Genomic DNA, 15,277 nt, shown 5'->3' on the forward strand with positions numbered 1-15,277 from the left:
TAGTACAGCAAAATATGTTAATATATTAATCCATGTATGAATCAAAAATGTAAAATATATTAACATATATAAAGAATACAATGCTTATTATGTGTTGTGAGCAGTAGCAAAAATCATCTATTAGAGCATTCAGTGATCTCTGAAATATTTGCTGATTTTTAGAAATCATGGGTATTGTTTTCTGTTAGGAGAGATTCATCACCCACACCTAGACCTGTTCATACTCAGGGAAGGCTGCCCAGGAGACAGCCTTCTGTGCTTCACTCCTCAAGGCCTGTGCATCTAAAAAGTACCAAGAGAGTTTACAGGGCCCCAAAATGTACTTGATTAAGGGTGGCCAAGGTGTAATAGAGAAGAAAGGATTCTTCTTCCCATCCCCTCAACCCCCAGCACAGCAGAGAGATAAATCTGCCAATCTTACTCCTGCCATCCGTAAATATTCTTACTCCTCAGCATTTTTAATCACCTCCTGACTACTACCCTTTTTCCTAAAAGTTCCCTGGAGATAAGGGAAGGGTTTATATCAATCATTGGTCATATATTCCCCTTTCTACCTTCATATGGTCTCCAGGGACACAGGAAGATTGTGCACTTTGCTCAGAAGGTAAAAAACCAAAACATGGAATATTAAAAACTATTTATTCCTTTAGAACATTTTTTTTTCTATTTCATTTGGCCTTTTTATTTCCAAGAGCATCTTATTTGATTCTTAAATTCTCAATTAAACAATAAGGATTCATTTTTGTGGAGATGGTGTAAGACAGATTTCATTCCTTCAGAAACTGTTACAGTTTATTTCATTTTCAGCTCATTTGCTTAAGTCCTTCCTACGACTTTCTCTCGTTAATTGCATTACACGTGCCATTTGCTGCCCTTGCTACACCCTCTTAAATTGACAGTTTCATCATATTACCCAAGGGCCCTTCCTTTTGGTGGAATTCCACCAAACACAAAATTCAATGGATTACAACAAAAGCCACAGTCAGTCAAAACTCAAGGGGAAATCAAACTTCTGAGACTGTGCAGTACCACTTCAAAAGCCCTAAGATTGGGCCAAGATGAGCCAGGGTCATATTTCATTATTTTAAAAGAAGACAACATTCCCTACTCCACCAAATAAAGCATCATTTGTGCCTGCTATAGAAGATAATTTAAGGAAGAAAAAAGCTATTTTGCCATCTTTCAACTTTTCATAATCATCCAAGTCCCTTCCTCTCCTGCTCCATTTCCCCACTCTCTCCCTGACCACCTCTTATTCTCCAGTCTCAGAAAAATTTTCTTAGGCCACTCTTTCCCAGTTTTGGGCTGAGAGGTTGTCCACATTCCCAGTCTCAGGGAAACCTTAGAGCCCTCAAATCCCTAAAACTGTTCTAGAATTTAAGTTCCTTCTCACAATAGAAGAGAGGATGCTCTGTAACCTCTGTCGCAACCTGGACTTCTAAGTTCTCTACTTGAAACAGCCTTAGGGATACTCTAGTTATTCATCATTGGTTTGGTCCCAAAGATGATCTTCTAGAGCATGACAAGTTAAAATTATTTCCCTGCAACCATGATGCAGCTCTCTGGAGTGGATTGTAGTCACTTGAAACCAATATTGTATGGAAGTGGCTAACTGGCAGAGGACTCCATAATAATAAATGTCATTCATTAAGACAAGTTGTTCAAAATACTGGGTAATCACAGCATGCTTGCATATGTGATAATAACACCAAAAGCATCTCTCTCTATGTCTGTCCTTCCCCGTCTCTCCCTCAAATAGAATGACAAGCATTAAATCAAGAAAAGAGAGCATTATTCATCTTTTCATTTAATTTTTTTAACCAATATTTATTGAGTCACAACTGTGTACAGGCTTGTGCCAAAGAGAAAGGCAAAACTGCCACATTCTTTGGAGCAATGGTAGCAGTGCTTACCTGTGTACCAGGTATGGAGGCCTCCTATGCCTCCAGGTTCTCTGTGCACAAAATTATGCAAATGAATCAGGAACCCACTGCTGGAAGCCCCAACGTTATCCACCCGACCTGAAATAACCCATCCTGTGAATTGTATTTTCTTTCTAAATATTTTTATAGGGAAACAAAATTAAGGTTGAGTTTCTACAAAGGTAAGTCCATCATATTTACAGTTATTACTACAATGTTATTCCTATTTTATAAAAAGTAGAAGCATAATTCAATATCATCATGACATATTAAAAAGGGCCTGGAAATATAGATCAAAATTCAGTAGATAATATATGTAGATAATACATAAAATATACACTTAGGGACCCAATCAAAACAATGGAAGGAAATGGACTAATTAGTAGCAAAGAAAGAAGAGGGAAATTGGACTTCTCATGATAATGTCAATGTTAGGAGGGGAAGTCCACATGTAAAAGTTTGAGTATCCAAAAAATGAACATAATTCTTTAAATTCTTCTGCATTAATCAGATGCTTATTAGAGCAACACATTCTATTTTTCCCACAACATTTTGAAAGTTTGCAAAGAAAAAAAGAAAGGGTGCAACTTAATTTAAGTTAAATTAAATTTAACATATGGAAAATATGTTTGATAAGAAAAAGGTAAAAGTCACATAACTTAGCAGAGTCTCTTAATTTTAAAGGTTCGGGTTTCTGAAGAACTCTTGTAATTGGCTAAATCTCCTTTCAGACTTACTGAAAATTAAATTGGAAAACAGGCTTTCTGTCTTTGAATTAATATTTTTAAATCCACCAGAAAAATAGAACTTTTCCATCTGTGGTGGGAAGGGGCCTATAAATAAATATGTGCATATGTATTTATATGTATACACAAACATACACACACATTTGTTGCACATGTGTCTACTCTCCCAACTCCTCCCCCACACTAACATGCATCAATACCACGAGAAAGGAAGTACAATGAAAAACTGTAAAATGAGATGTGGTAAAATATTACTAATCTCAATTATAGGGTGGATATTTCTAGATTAGTGAACGCTCAACTGCCCAAAACTTTTAAAGAAATGAAATCATTTGTATTCCATTCAAGTATATGTAACCACTGTTGATGAAATAATTACAAGGAGCTACCTTGTTGCTTATGGAAATGCATGTGAAAAGTATTTCTAATTAAGAACAGATATTCACACGAACAGAGTGAGAGAAAAAGTACTTAAAACAGCTTGTGTTATCTGCTACAGGTGAAATACACCCCTTATTATCTTATTTACATTAATGAAGAAACTTTATTTCTTGCAAATTTTAATATAGTAGAGGCTACATGGGGTACTCTATGTTTTCTAAGCTAGTTAAGAAGTCAATAGTTTGAGATAGAATCTGTAACAAAAAAAGAAAGAAAATACTAAAACTAGTATTACTGAAACTAGTATTAATAGTGAAAACATTTGAGAATGTACTGAAGTTGCATTAAAAAAATTAGCTTTACATAAGTAATCAATAAATTGCTGAAAATACTAAATTATAACTATAAAAGAGTGTGACATCTTTACTAAAAATATGGAGTAACACACACTAGATAAAATGCTTGGTAGTTGTTTTCCCCCCTGTGATGTAATTCCAGATTAGAGTTACATTTTTCCTCCATCAAGCAGTAAAAAGCTTCAAAGGAAAGAAAGAGTGGGATGTGGTAGAATGAGAATTAGACAGCACAGTCAACTCGTGCATAAAATGATAAAAGTGACTAGAATAATATCAACATTTCTTGTATAATCAATCACTGCCAATGTGTCAGCAAGTATGAGGCCATCTCCTCCTGTCAATACAACTGAGTACACAATTTGGGTAAGGGAGGAAGTACAGCACAGTCAAACATGCCTATCAACACTTCTTTTTTTGTCTCAGAAGAACAAAATTCTGAGACAAGTTCTTGGACCAAATGGAAATTTATCCAAATGAAAGTCAAATGATAAATGCCAAGAGAATATTCTTTCTTTGGAATTCTTTCAGTTCTTCAATTTAACCAGCTGGAATGAATTTTCAAGTAGCATTCTGTTCAGACTTTTGAAATGAAGGACTTTCCTGTTAATTGGAAAACTATATTTCATGAAAGATGAAGACAGTGCTCTTGGCTTAGTGATTCTCTTTAAAAAAAAAAAAAAAAGGCGTTTGGTGGATATTTACCATAAACAGATTCCAGAACCTGTATTTCAAGTATGAAAGACTGAACTGTGAACCTACACACCTAACTGAAGAAAAATGGGAAAATTCAAATACCAGTGTTATTCTGACTAAGCTGTACATGAAAACACACTGTCATTGTGTTCTCTCATGAGAGGAATATGTGAGGATGAAAAACAGTTTTAAAATATCAATTGTTAATCTTCAGAATCAAATATTGATATAACTGAGGTTTTTGGTCCTCTAAGGTAAATGAATTGGGTAAGTCAACAAATTTAAGCGTTCTTTATTGTGTTACTTTAGCATGTATTAGTGGGACTGGGGTAGGATGATTGTCAACTCAGAAAGATTTAGAGCAAGAGAATGAAAATTCACCAAGAAAAACATTTTTAAGACTCAGATTTTCAAAGCAGTCTACACTTCAGGCAGTACTTTCAACTTATTGTTGACTAGTGGTATATTAAATAAAGTTGTTACATTTAAAATTTAAATTGAGGACTTCCCTGGTGGTCCAGTGGTTAAGACTCTGCATTTCCACTGCAGGGAGCCCAGGTTCGATCCCTGGTCGGGGAACTAAGATCCCACATGCCGCGCAGCTCAGCCAAAAGAAAAAAAAAAAATTTAATGACACAAAAGTAGGAAAAATAATTTATCACAAAAATATGAAATGTTTTTTAAACATTCATTATAGTGAAGTATTAAAGAAATCATTGCCCATACTTCTTAAAGGAATCACTCAAAAGATGGTCTGACAGTTGTGTATTCTGCTTTTAAAATAATTTTGTAGGAAATCCTGTCCATAATAAACTATCTTACATACTTTAAGTCTGGCAATATGCATATGATAGGAATTTTCAAAGAGGCTATTCCTAGAAAAAAACTGGGTGGTATTTTTTATATTTAAATTGCTGCAATAAATTTTTTAAAGGATGATATGAAAAAAATTTTGACATAAACATTCCATAGACTCATACATATTCTCTACCTTGATGTATAAGATGGTAGCCTATAGCAGCAGTCAACATGAGTTGAGGGTGGGCTGTGAGGAGGGAGACAAGGTAGAGAATGAGTGTTACAACAAAGATAAACACATAAATTAATTTCCAAGATACTCATTAATACTTCGAGAAGACTGATCTCTACTGAAAATTTTGGGAGGACAATCAACAATGCTACTAGGCAGGTTTCAACGGTTTTTGAAATAGCGGTGTCAGCCATATCACTGTCTAATTTCTGAAGATAAGCAATATACACATATCCTCGTAAATTCATAAACAGTATGTGAAACAATCAAAATATCATATGCAGAGTCATTTTTTGTAAAGAGAGCAGTAATAGTCATTTCACAAGCTAGTCATGAATTTCATGGCAAAAGTAATGAACAAAATTTGACTGATTTAATAGGTGAAATTTACCAACACGTTCTTTGACAGCAAATGAAAATCAGAATAAGTTTACTTGCTTATCCAATAGATGAAATTGTATAAGACCCAAGATCTAGTTCAAAACACACTATGCAAACATGCTTAGATCAGGAAATTTTCAACATGTAAATTGTATGTGATTTAGTTTCCAAGAATTTTGTAATCTAACCTAATATGCTGGGTAGAATTTCAAAGTGAAGTTAAGAAATTTTGCACTGAAAAAAAAACAACACTGAACTTACTAATTTCAAGTGAACTTTCAAACAAAAGGTAGTTGATTCAAAAGAAATTAGCCCACATAAAAGAATACTAAGCTTAAAATAGTTATGTAATGAAAATCGTAATGCACTGTTATATTTTTTAAATATTATAAAATAAAATACAGGATACCCTTTACTTTTATAATGAGTAAATTGTAAATATTGCAAATAGTAAAACATTTTGGGTTTCTTTTTTCTCCTTGCACTTTTAACTGTTCTTTTAATACTGACGACTTACAACAAGAAGGCATCATAGTATGCAGTATCCAGTATCTCTGACAGTTCCCTTGGCACTCTAGGTAATGTCCCTTTTGAGTGCAAGAAGTCCAGGGTAACATTCTAGGCATCAGAACCATGAAGATGGACTGGAGTTGCGTTTGGGGGAAAGGCACATGGAAAGTTCTGTTAGGACGTGGAGCGAGAATTCAAAATTTCAGATCTTGAATCTTCAGTGAGTAATGAAACTATTTAAGCAACACAGGGGAAAAAAATCTGTAAAGACCTACTGACAACAATGAATTCATAAGGAAAGTATTTGATTTGGCAAAAGCAAGTTGATTATACTGAAGCATATTATGGAAATATAGATTCTGAAAAGTTGTTATTATTGGTGTTTATGATATCTGCCATAAAATGAAATTATTTATAATGGGACTGCCTTCAAGCCTCAGTGGGATTGTGAAATTTAAATTCATACAGTTTTTCTTTCTCTTTTTCTGATATTAAATGTAACAAAATATAAAAATCTCTGATAATTTTATTAGAATTTCAAAAATGTAATAGTGGTAGTTTTAAAAGTCAAATAAAGTTTCTAAGTTAGATATGAATGATAAGATATATATATATGTATGCAATATCCTACCTCTATGTCATTGGGAGACGAGTGGAAATAATGAAAACTAAACAGACTTGTAGCAATAAAACAGAAGAGGGTAGAGCATGAGGTAACTGGATGGTGAAGACACAAAACATCTACTGCAAAGTGCTCTTAGGTTCTGAGGAGCAACTGGCAGCTCAGGAAACTGAAGTTTCAAGAGGTCAAGTAAGTATGTTCTAATATTTACAAAACCTCTATGTTTTCCTATGTTAGTCCACACCCGCACACTGTCTTTTCTTTTTTGTTTTTTTGTATTCAGTAGTTTAAGTGTGAAATAAAACAAGAATACAAGGATGTCGTGTCACATTGTGCTCTATTGAGGCACAGTTGTGGAGGCAGAGGAACACGGTGGTTAAGAAGAGCCCTTGTTTTCCTCATCTTCCCATGGAGGTTATAATAGAGCTTATAGACACAGTGCTCGCTCTTAGAAGTATGCCTGGCACATGGAAGTGTTCATTAATTTTTAGTTATCTGTCATTGCTCTTACTATTTTTAAAAACAGACAGCGCAAGTCATCTTCTCCTTGATTATTGCAACAGGATTACTAATTGGGAGTTTAAGGAGCAAAGAGAGGAGAAACATAAATAATCCAGCTTAAGAGAAAGTTAGAAGAGTGAGGAAGATTTCCCTGAAGGGGTGACATGTGAGTACTTAAGTCTGAGTTAGAGCAAGGGATACTAGAGAATGCATTCTAGGGAAATGAATCAAACATACGGGATCTGTAAACACTGTGAGTGTGGCAGGTGAAGTGCAGAGGTGACTAGGAAGAGAAGGATGAGGTCTTCAAGGTTGCTGACTACATAAGCAGGGGCCAGGTCACAGGACAAGCATCCTGGGCGCCATGGCAAGAAGTTTGGGTTTATCTTCTTTCACGTCAGAAAATTTACACTCAGTGCCTTTCAGTCAGGACAGACTTGTTTCAGAATCCGCAAAAGAATGACACAAATAGATTAACATCTCTTACATTAACCATTTTCAATTGGTGGCAAAATGTTATTTCAGTCTTAATATCTTTGCAAAAATGGGCTCAAGGTAACTCCCCAAATTACAGCACTTAGCAGAGCATGTAATGATACATCAAATTATTTTTCTGCGAATAGTTACTCAGAAGCATCTTGGAAGTTAAATGGAAGTACAATTGAACTAATTCATGTATTAAACGATGGTTGACCCTTAAACAACTTCAGAGGGTTAATCCAAGTATAATTTATTGTCGCCCTCCATATCCATGGTTCCTCTGCATCTGGGGATTTAACCAACCAGAAGCTATAGTACTGTAATATTACTGTTGAAAAATATCCATGTATAAGTGGATCTTCACAGTTCAAACCTGTGTTGTTTAAGGATCATCTGTACAGAGTAGATAAATCAAGTAGCTTAAATTTCCATTTGGAGAATTTGTCGCCTATTTTTTTTTAAACCTATCATTCTTTCATATTTTCCCTTTATTTGGAATAAATTCCTGAGTTAAAATAATAGCAAAGAAATAAGTGTTTCTATTTTATTAAAACAAAAACAAAACAAAACAAAAGGTTTTAATGCATTTCTCAAGTCAGTTCTATTTGGTAATAATATAGCTGAGAAGGAATTTGGCCTTGCTGACTTTCAGCTCTGTTCTTCACCACTGGGTCAAGCTGTCCTGTCCTGTGCCCACAGTTCAAAGACCCTTAAATATGTATTTACACGATAAATCATATTTGCTGAAGAAGTTATACCGTAGCAATTTCCCCTCCGTTGTGAAATTTCTTCGGTGATGTCTTAACAAAAAGGAAAAAAAGTTGGAATTTTCATCCTCTATACATAAATTTCAGGTCCAACTCTAGATCCAAAATTCATCAGATTAACCCCATTTTCACACCACTTGTGTTCTTTTGAAGGTATAAAGCCTTGCCTTTCCAGTTGAATTTCCTTCTACACCCAATAAAGAGAAACTACCTAGCAATAAATTTTGTACTTTTGATGGGATATTTATTTAATTGGTTTGAATCATAGATTCAGTCATACTTAGTCCTCAGTTTAGAGTGCAGGATACATTCTCAGCTTTTTGAAAAAGTCTTGGAAGTGGAGCTGCTTAAGCTCAATAGCTCCCCTTAGTGGTATCTTGCAAGAAATTCACCAAGAAGCAGCTTTTATAAAGACAGACACAGATATTTCTAAACATCTGGAAAACTGTGAACTGATATTCATAATTTGAATAATTCTCAATAAATAAATTATATTTGTGATTCTAAGGAGAACAACTCTTTTATTTATAACTGCATTATATTTAAAAGGGTGATTGAGCATTTTCTGTGGTTTTTATTTTTACTTGGAACTTAAAATATGTTATATGTAATTTAGGAAATATAATTCAGGATCATTTCCTTCTCTCTTTGTTCTTTTTAATATGTTTATTCTTTTCAGTTCATATTTCCTTGATATATTTTAAAAAGACTATCTGCAGCTAATTTTTGTTTTGTATCTAGGTGTCTATTCCAAATGTACCTAATCAGAAAACTTGACTTAAAAATTAGTAGCTACAGTAAGTCAAAAAACATATTTGATATCCATGGGAAAAAATATAAGAAAAGAAATGATAAGCCATGTGATATGAAATAAACTTTTTGAGAGTATATGTTTAAGGAAATTGGATCTTCTGTTGATCTACAGCTATGGTTCTTAAATGAAGCTGCACATAAGAATAAACTGGGGGTGAACATGTTTTTAACTGTAGGTTCCTGGGCCCATCATGAAAACTACTGAATCATGATCTCCAGGAGTGGCACTAGGAATCTGTATTTTTCAGTCATCTGCGCTTGGAAACCTGGTCTGCAGAAGGCCCTAGGAGGTGTTTACATAAATGGCTATATACTACTGTATTAATAGAAAGTAACTTCAGGATCTCAAAAAGGTCAATCACCTACTCAATTATGTGACACTGTCTTGCAACAGAATCTTAAATAATACGCGGCTATATGGTCTTCACATAGACTTTAGCTACTCTTTTAAAAGTTAAAGCTCAAAAATAAATACCAGTCATTACCAATACTCACTTTATGGGTTCTTATTACTTATAGAAGTGTTTCTGAAATAGAAAATAAGGTCACATGTTAAACTAATCACAGAAACACCCAAACTCTGCTTTGCTCTCAGTTTCTGATACTTGCCCTTCTCCAGTTTTCAGTACCACTGGTCCTCAGGACAAACTCCCCAAATGGCAATCAAGTCCTGTCTATTGTTCCAGCTTCTCTGGGTAATATACTGTATATAAACTCTGATCAAACCAAGGAAGTCTACTTCAGTTCCCCAGATTCACCATGTCCTTGCATGCCTTCATGCCATTGACATATTGTTCTCTGCCTACCATGCCCTTTTCCCCTCTTCAGCCTGGCAAACTCTCACTAATTCTTTAAAGCTCAGCTCAAACATCACCCCATCTGGTGAATCTTTTTCGATCTCCATTGGCAGAGTTCAATGCTTTTCTTGGTCTGCAACCAGTAGATCTTGTGCATGCTTCAAATTTTGCATTAGTGTGTGACTATATTTATTGTGTCTGTCTCTATATCTCACTTGTATCCCCAGGTTTTAGCCCACTCTTTGGCATGGGATAAAGGTTTAATTTGTGTTTGTGTAATGAGCTATTAACATTCGCTTTCATTTCTCCCATGGTTAATGTGTGCCATGCACTATGCTAAGTGTTTTACAAGCATCTCACGCAATCCTTAAAAAGTTTAGCAAGTAGTAATGATTATCCACATTTTAAATATCAGACAATTAATCCCGAGAGATATCAACAACTTGCCAAAAGTCACACAAACAGCTGGTGGCAGACCTAGAATTTGAACACCATGTTTTTTTGACTCTAAAGACAGTGTTCTTTTTTTTTAATTTAATTTTATTTTTTCTTATACAGCTGGTTCTTATTAGTTATCTGTTTTATACATATTAGTGTATATATGTCAATCCCAATCTCCCAATTCATCCCACCACCACCACCCCTGCCCCCCGCTTTCCCCGCTTGGTGCCCATACATTTGTTCTCTACATATGTAAGACAGTGTTCTTAAACATTACATTTCTATGCAAAGGCTCAGATTGTACTTGATTGCTAATAGCAATTTCTTTGTGATGGTTTCTATGCAAAGTCCGCCCATGAGGATGGAACATCGAGGGAAGATGAACATTCTTTTAATCATTGGAATACTCTACAACACAATTCTGGTGCGCGTGTGTATGTGCACACACATAATCAATGAATGACAAAACACAAACATATATATGTAAGATTGTGATAACTGGAATGCTTAGTTTGCATAATTACCCAAAAAAGTATAAAAATAACTATTGACCACATCAATGAAAAGTCACCAGAATAGAAAAAGAAATCCTCTTTAATGAAAACCTTACCAAATTTCCCAAATTGCATGTGATTTTTTAATGGACTAGAGCCACTCTTCTGCATTTTTATTTCTTGGACAAGAGGAAAATATATTACTTACGCAAAAGGGTAGTTAGCATTTCCAACCACTAACACATGGCCTGTAAAAAGTAATAATCACATTTTTCTATTGTGCAATAGCCCTCTGTTGGGCAACAACAATGTACAATGTGCTAGTTTCCTGTTTCTTTAGTAGAACCTCCCCTTTCACTCACCGCCCAGACTAAATAGTTATTCCTTGGATAATAAAACTATGATACTGGGTTTCAAGCTATTTCCAAGAATGTTTCTGCCCATATTAAGAAATAATCATAGCAGTTTGCTAATAAGCAGAAATGCACTGTAAGTTGAGTACATTGTCACATGTAGCTAGAAAACATATAAATCAATCTCTGACCAAGAAAGAAACAATATATTTTTTACATGTCCAAAACTTTATGGTTGGGATCACAGCTGTAAGATGTTGGACCATCATCAAGAGAACAATGTTAAACACTGAACTTTTGGATAATTTCCATAAAAATAACATTTTGTTTGGGGTCAGTAGTTTTTTTGGAACTTTGGAATGATTTTCACTGACAATATTTTTAGAGTTGAGCTCGAACACCTCCAAAATGCTCTTCAGAATGGAAATATTATGTAATCTAACGTTTGCAGCCATGTCCTTCAGAAAATCAAGCATACACCATAAAAACCAGCATTACTCTCTTTCAGTTCATGCAGATTTGTGAAAACTATATTATGGTACATATTCAAGAAAGTAAATTAACTCTTCAGTTTTCTCTATTTAGTTACTAAGTTTATGTCAGCACTTCAAATGTGTAAAGCCAGCATAAAAAAAAAAAAAAAACCCTGAATTTCTTCTGTAGAAATCTTATCAATCCAGGATTATTCTTTTAAGTGAAAAGAATAATGGAATTGGTGAATCAATATACAACTAGTCAACCCTAGACATACAGTCAACTCTAATATTGTTTGCTCATCTCTACATATCCAAAATAATTTGACTGATATTTATTTTGCGTGGTCTGAGTTCTCATTTTTGTTAACTGTCCTTTTGGAGTCCAAAATCTGGAGGTGTGTTATGTTGAGCCCAACAAGGCAAGTTTTCATAAAGTAACTGGAAGGTTTTGTAAATATAGTCTCAGGCAAAGCTAGCTGCGGCATAAAATCCGAGGAGACTGTGTTGGCCGAGTTTACGAATGCAGTATTAATAATGGTTCCTAGAATTCCATAACCAGAGCTCAAGAAAAGGAAAGCCAAACCACTGAATTCAATATTTGCAGCCTATTTCAGGACGTGAAAATATTTTGGTTCTGTCATGCAAATAATTTATCCAAAATACTTTTGTCCAAAGTGACTTTTTGTAGACCAAAACTAATTTCAGATTTTACATGGCTCAGTGTGTAGGGATACAGCCAATCAGAATTTCTCCCACACCAAGGAGTAGTTTGTTCCTAGTGTTCATTTACTATATTGATTTGAATCAGTAATTTTTCACTGGGATGTGGGTATGAATGGAGGTTACTAAAACCATGCCCTTGAAATTATTTTACACTGTAGGTTGTATTTGTAAAATGTTAACGTGATAATAAAATATCTAGTTAATTCACTAATTTGAAATTTAAAAAAACGATTCATCTAATTTGGTGCCAGACTCATGCATTTTGATCAAATTACTCTCTTCTAAAACTGTTAACAGTTCCGCGAGTCCAATAGAATAAAATCCATTTCTTCACCCTGGCTCCAGTCTTTCTTGCAATATGCTTTTCTGCATCAAAACCTTTAAAGTCTTGTTGATTCCACTTTTCAAAATGCCTCAGAGTGTGAATCTGAATAAATCTGTGCTTCAAACCCAGTTGAAGGTCAAGGTCCTCCATGGAATCCAGTATATTCCAATAAATATCTACTCATTTGGTTGATAGAGACACAAAGTCCCTGCCCTGGTAGCTAATACCATAGGGTTATCGATAAGTTATAGACACAGCTACCCCTGCATGTAGAGAATTTGTGATGGAAATTAATTTCAACATATAAATACTTGCATTAAAATATAGTTATCCTGGTATTCCTCATGAACCTTTATTTACATATTTTTTATGCAAATTAATTCTCTTTTAGTAGATGGCATGTAGATATATCAGCATATTGCAACTATGTAACTGCTACTTGGACAATTTTGAAAACAAAATAGTGCCTTATGTAGGAGCCAGATAATGTATAGACATTAATAAATTTCTTAGATGGCAAGAAATCTATTCAATAATTTCTATTAAATATCCATAAATAGCTATCCTGTAAAATAATATTCATTTCAAACTTATAGCAATAGAACCATCTGGAATTCAGAACTATCATAGATTAATTGCTTCATTATATGTTGTATGTGTTTCATGCTTACATTGCTTAAAATATAGCACAGCCTTCATAAAGACTAGTTGAATGAATGATTTAAATAGTAGATATTTGGTATCTGTGGGCATGGTATGCAACCTAAGAGAAATTCAACTACTTTTTAAAAACTTAGAATAACCAAATAGAACATGATTCAATGTTTTTTTAAAGGTGTATCCTTTCATTTCAGGAAAAAAAGGAAGGGAGAGAAAAAGAAAAAAACTTAATAAAGAAGAAAGTAAGGATGCAATACCTGATAACAAAGGTCTGGAGCCCAGCAGAGAAACTCCAGAGCAACGAGAAAACAAAGACAAACAGCAGCAGAAGAAGCGAAAGGTCCAAGATAAACAACAGAAATCGGTATCAGTCAGCACTGTACACTAGAGAGTCCCATGAGATTGTTGTAAACTCTTGATGCTGCTATCTCCACCAGATGCCCAGGACAGGTGCTCTAGCCATTAGGACCACAAATGGACAAAGTGTCAGTTACTGCTCAGTCTAAACAACATTCCAGATAGTTGCTATATTCTTCATACAAGCATAGTTAACAACAAAGAGCCGGAAGTTCAAAGAAGGGATGTTTTTGAATGGTTATCTTACGCGCTTCTGTGCATTTTTAAGAGACAAGAAATTTTGTACATAATCATCAATAGGCTATAAGATGTAACAACATAATGACGACATCTGGAGAAGCAACATCTTTTTCCTATAAAAGTATTTTTTTGAGCTATTTGTTTAAAGAAGCAAATGATAGTTCTGCAAATTCAAAGATGTGGTATCCCTTCAAAAGAAACAGGAGATCAGAGGAGAGAAACATCTTTCAAAGGACAGTGTTGTTTTGTGCAGGAAATCTAGAGAGTGCTCAGATTTTAGGGCCTGGCATTTGGAATCATAGGAATTATCACCACAGAAACAACTGTTATAAGCTTGGTTCTCTTGCCCTCATTTGTCCTTCTGCAAGAAGCATGAGAGTGCACATATTTACAGAATTAAATATACTGTATGGGATTGGCAAAATGTGGAAGAAACCATAGAGTTGGAGATGACTTTTGTGCTTTCCAAAACTGTGAAGGGTTGTGATTACCTGGAACAGGTCTCCAGTCTATGTCAGCACTGTGTGGTTCAGCCTCTGCTACCCCTTGGGTTATGTAAGTCTGTAAACATGTACCTGTAAGTTACTTCCAAAAACAAATCATACTTATTAGAAGAAAATTCTGATTTCATAGAAAATGAAAACTAGAGCAAGGAAAATATAACATGTTTGCAAAGTCATGTGTTTTCTTTCTCTCTCAACGGAGTGGGGGTGGGGGTGGGGAGCAATCTTATTACCTGCTTAATGGTCCACCTGGAACTGAAAGGGATACTACTTCCTAACAAAGTGTATCTAATGGGGGGAAAGCCACCACAATAAATATATTTGTTGATAGTTTTTAAAGCTTTGTTCATTTTGTTTTTTTAGAAAATTGTTACTCTTAGAGACTCCTGAATTAGGGAAGAGGATTCTGTATCCTATGTAATTCAGAACATATTACATTTCTCAGTGTTTGCTTTTGGAATCCACTGTTATCTGAGCCATTGCAGATTTACTTACAAGGTATTAGGAGATATTTATTCAATTTTTTTTCTTATTTTGATCAAAAAATTCTAGTTATAGGTGCAGGGGCCTCCCTAAATGATTTCACTACTCCCCCTTCATTGCTTCACAATTAGCATCTTTTCTTGTGTGTCAGCTCCTCCTGCATCTTGAACATTTGGCCTTTTCTTCTCCATATTTTCTAAGTCTGTGGATCTCTTTTAGAGGT

General features: G+C 34.7%; 1 protein-coding gene across 1 annotated transcript in view; it reads left to right on the plus strand.

The window, feature by feature from the left end:
• The window catches only part of RSPO3 (R-spondin 3), a 77,077-nt gene extending 62,317 nt beyond the window's left edge, over positions 1-14,760 (plus strand). The window contains exon 5 of the mRNA XM_079939497.1: positions 13,666-14,760. Within this exon, the coding sequence (XP_079795623.1) occupies positions 13,666-13,859 (194 nt within the window). The 3' untranslated portion in view covers positions 13,860-14,760. The remainder of the gene's footprint in view (positions 1-13,665) is intronic.
• Positions 14,761-15,277: the final 517 nt, after the last annotated feature.

This window comes from Stenella coeruleoalba (assembly GCF_951394435.1).
Source record: "Stenella coeruleoalba genome assembly, chromosome: 12".
NCBI lineage: Eukaryota > Metazoa > Chordata > Mammalia > Artiodactyla > Delphinidae > Stenella > Stenella coeruleoalba.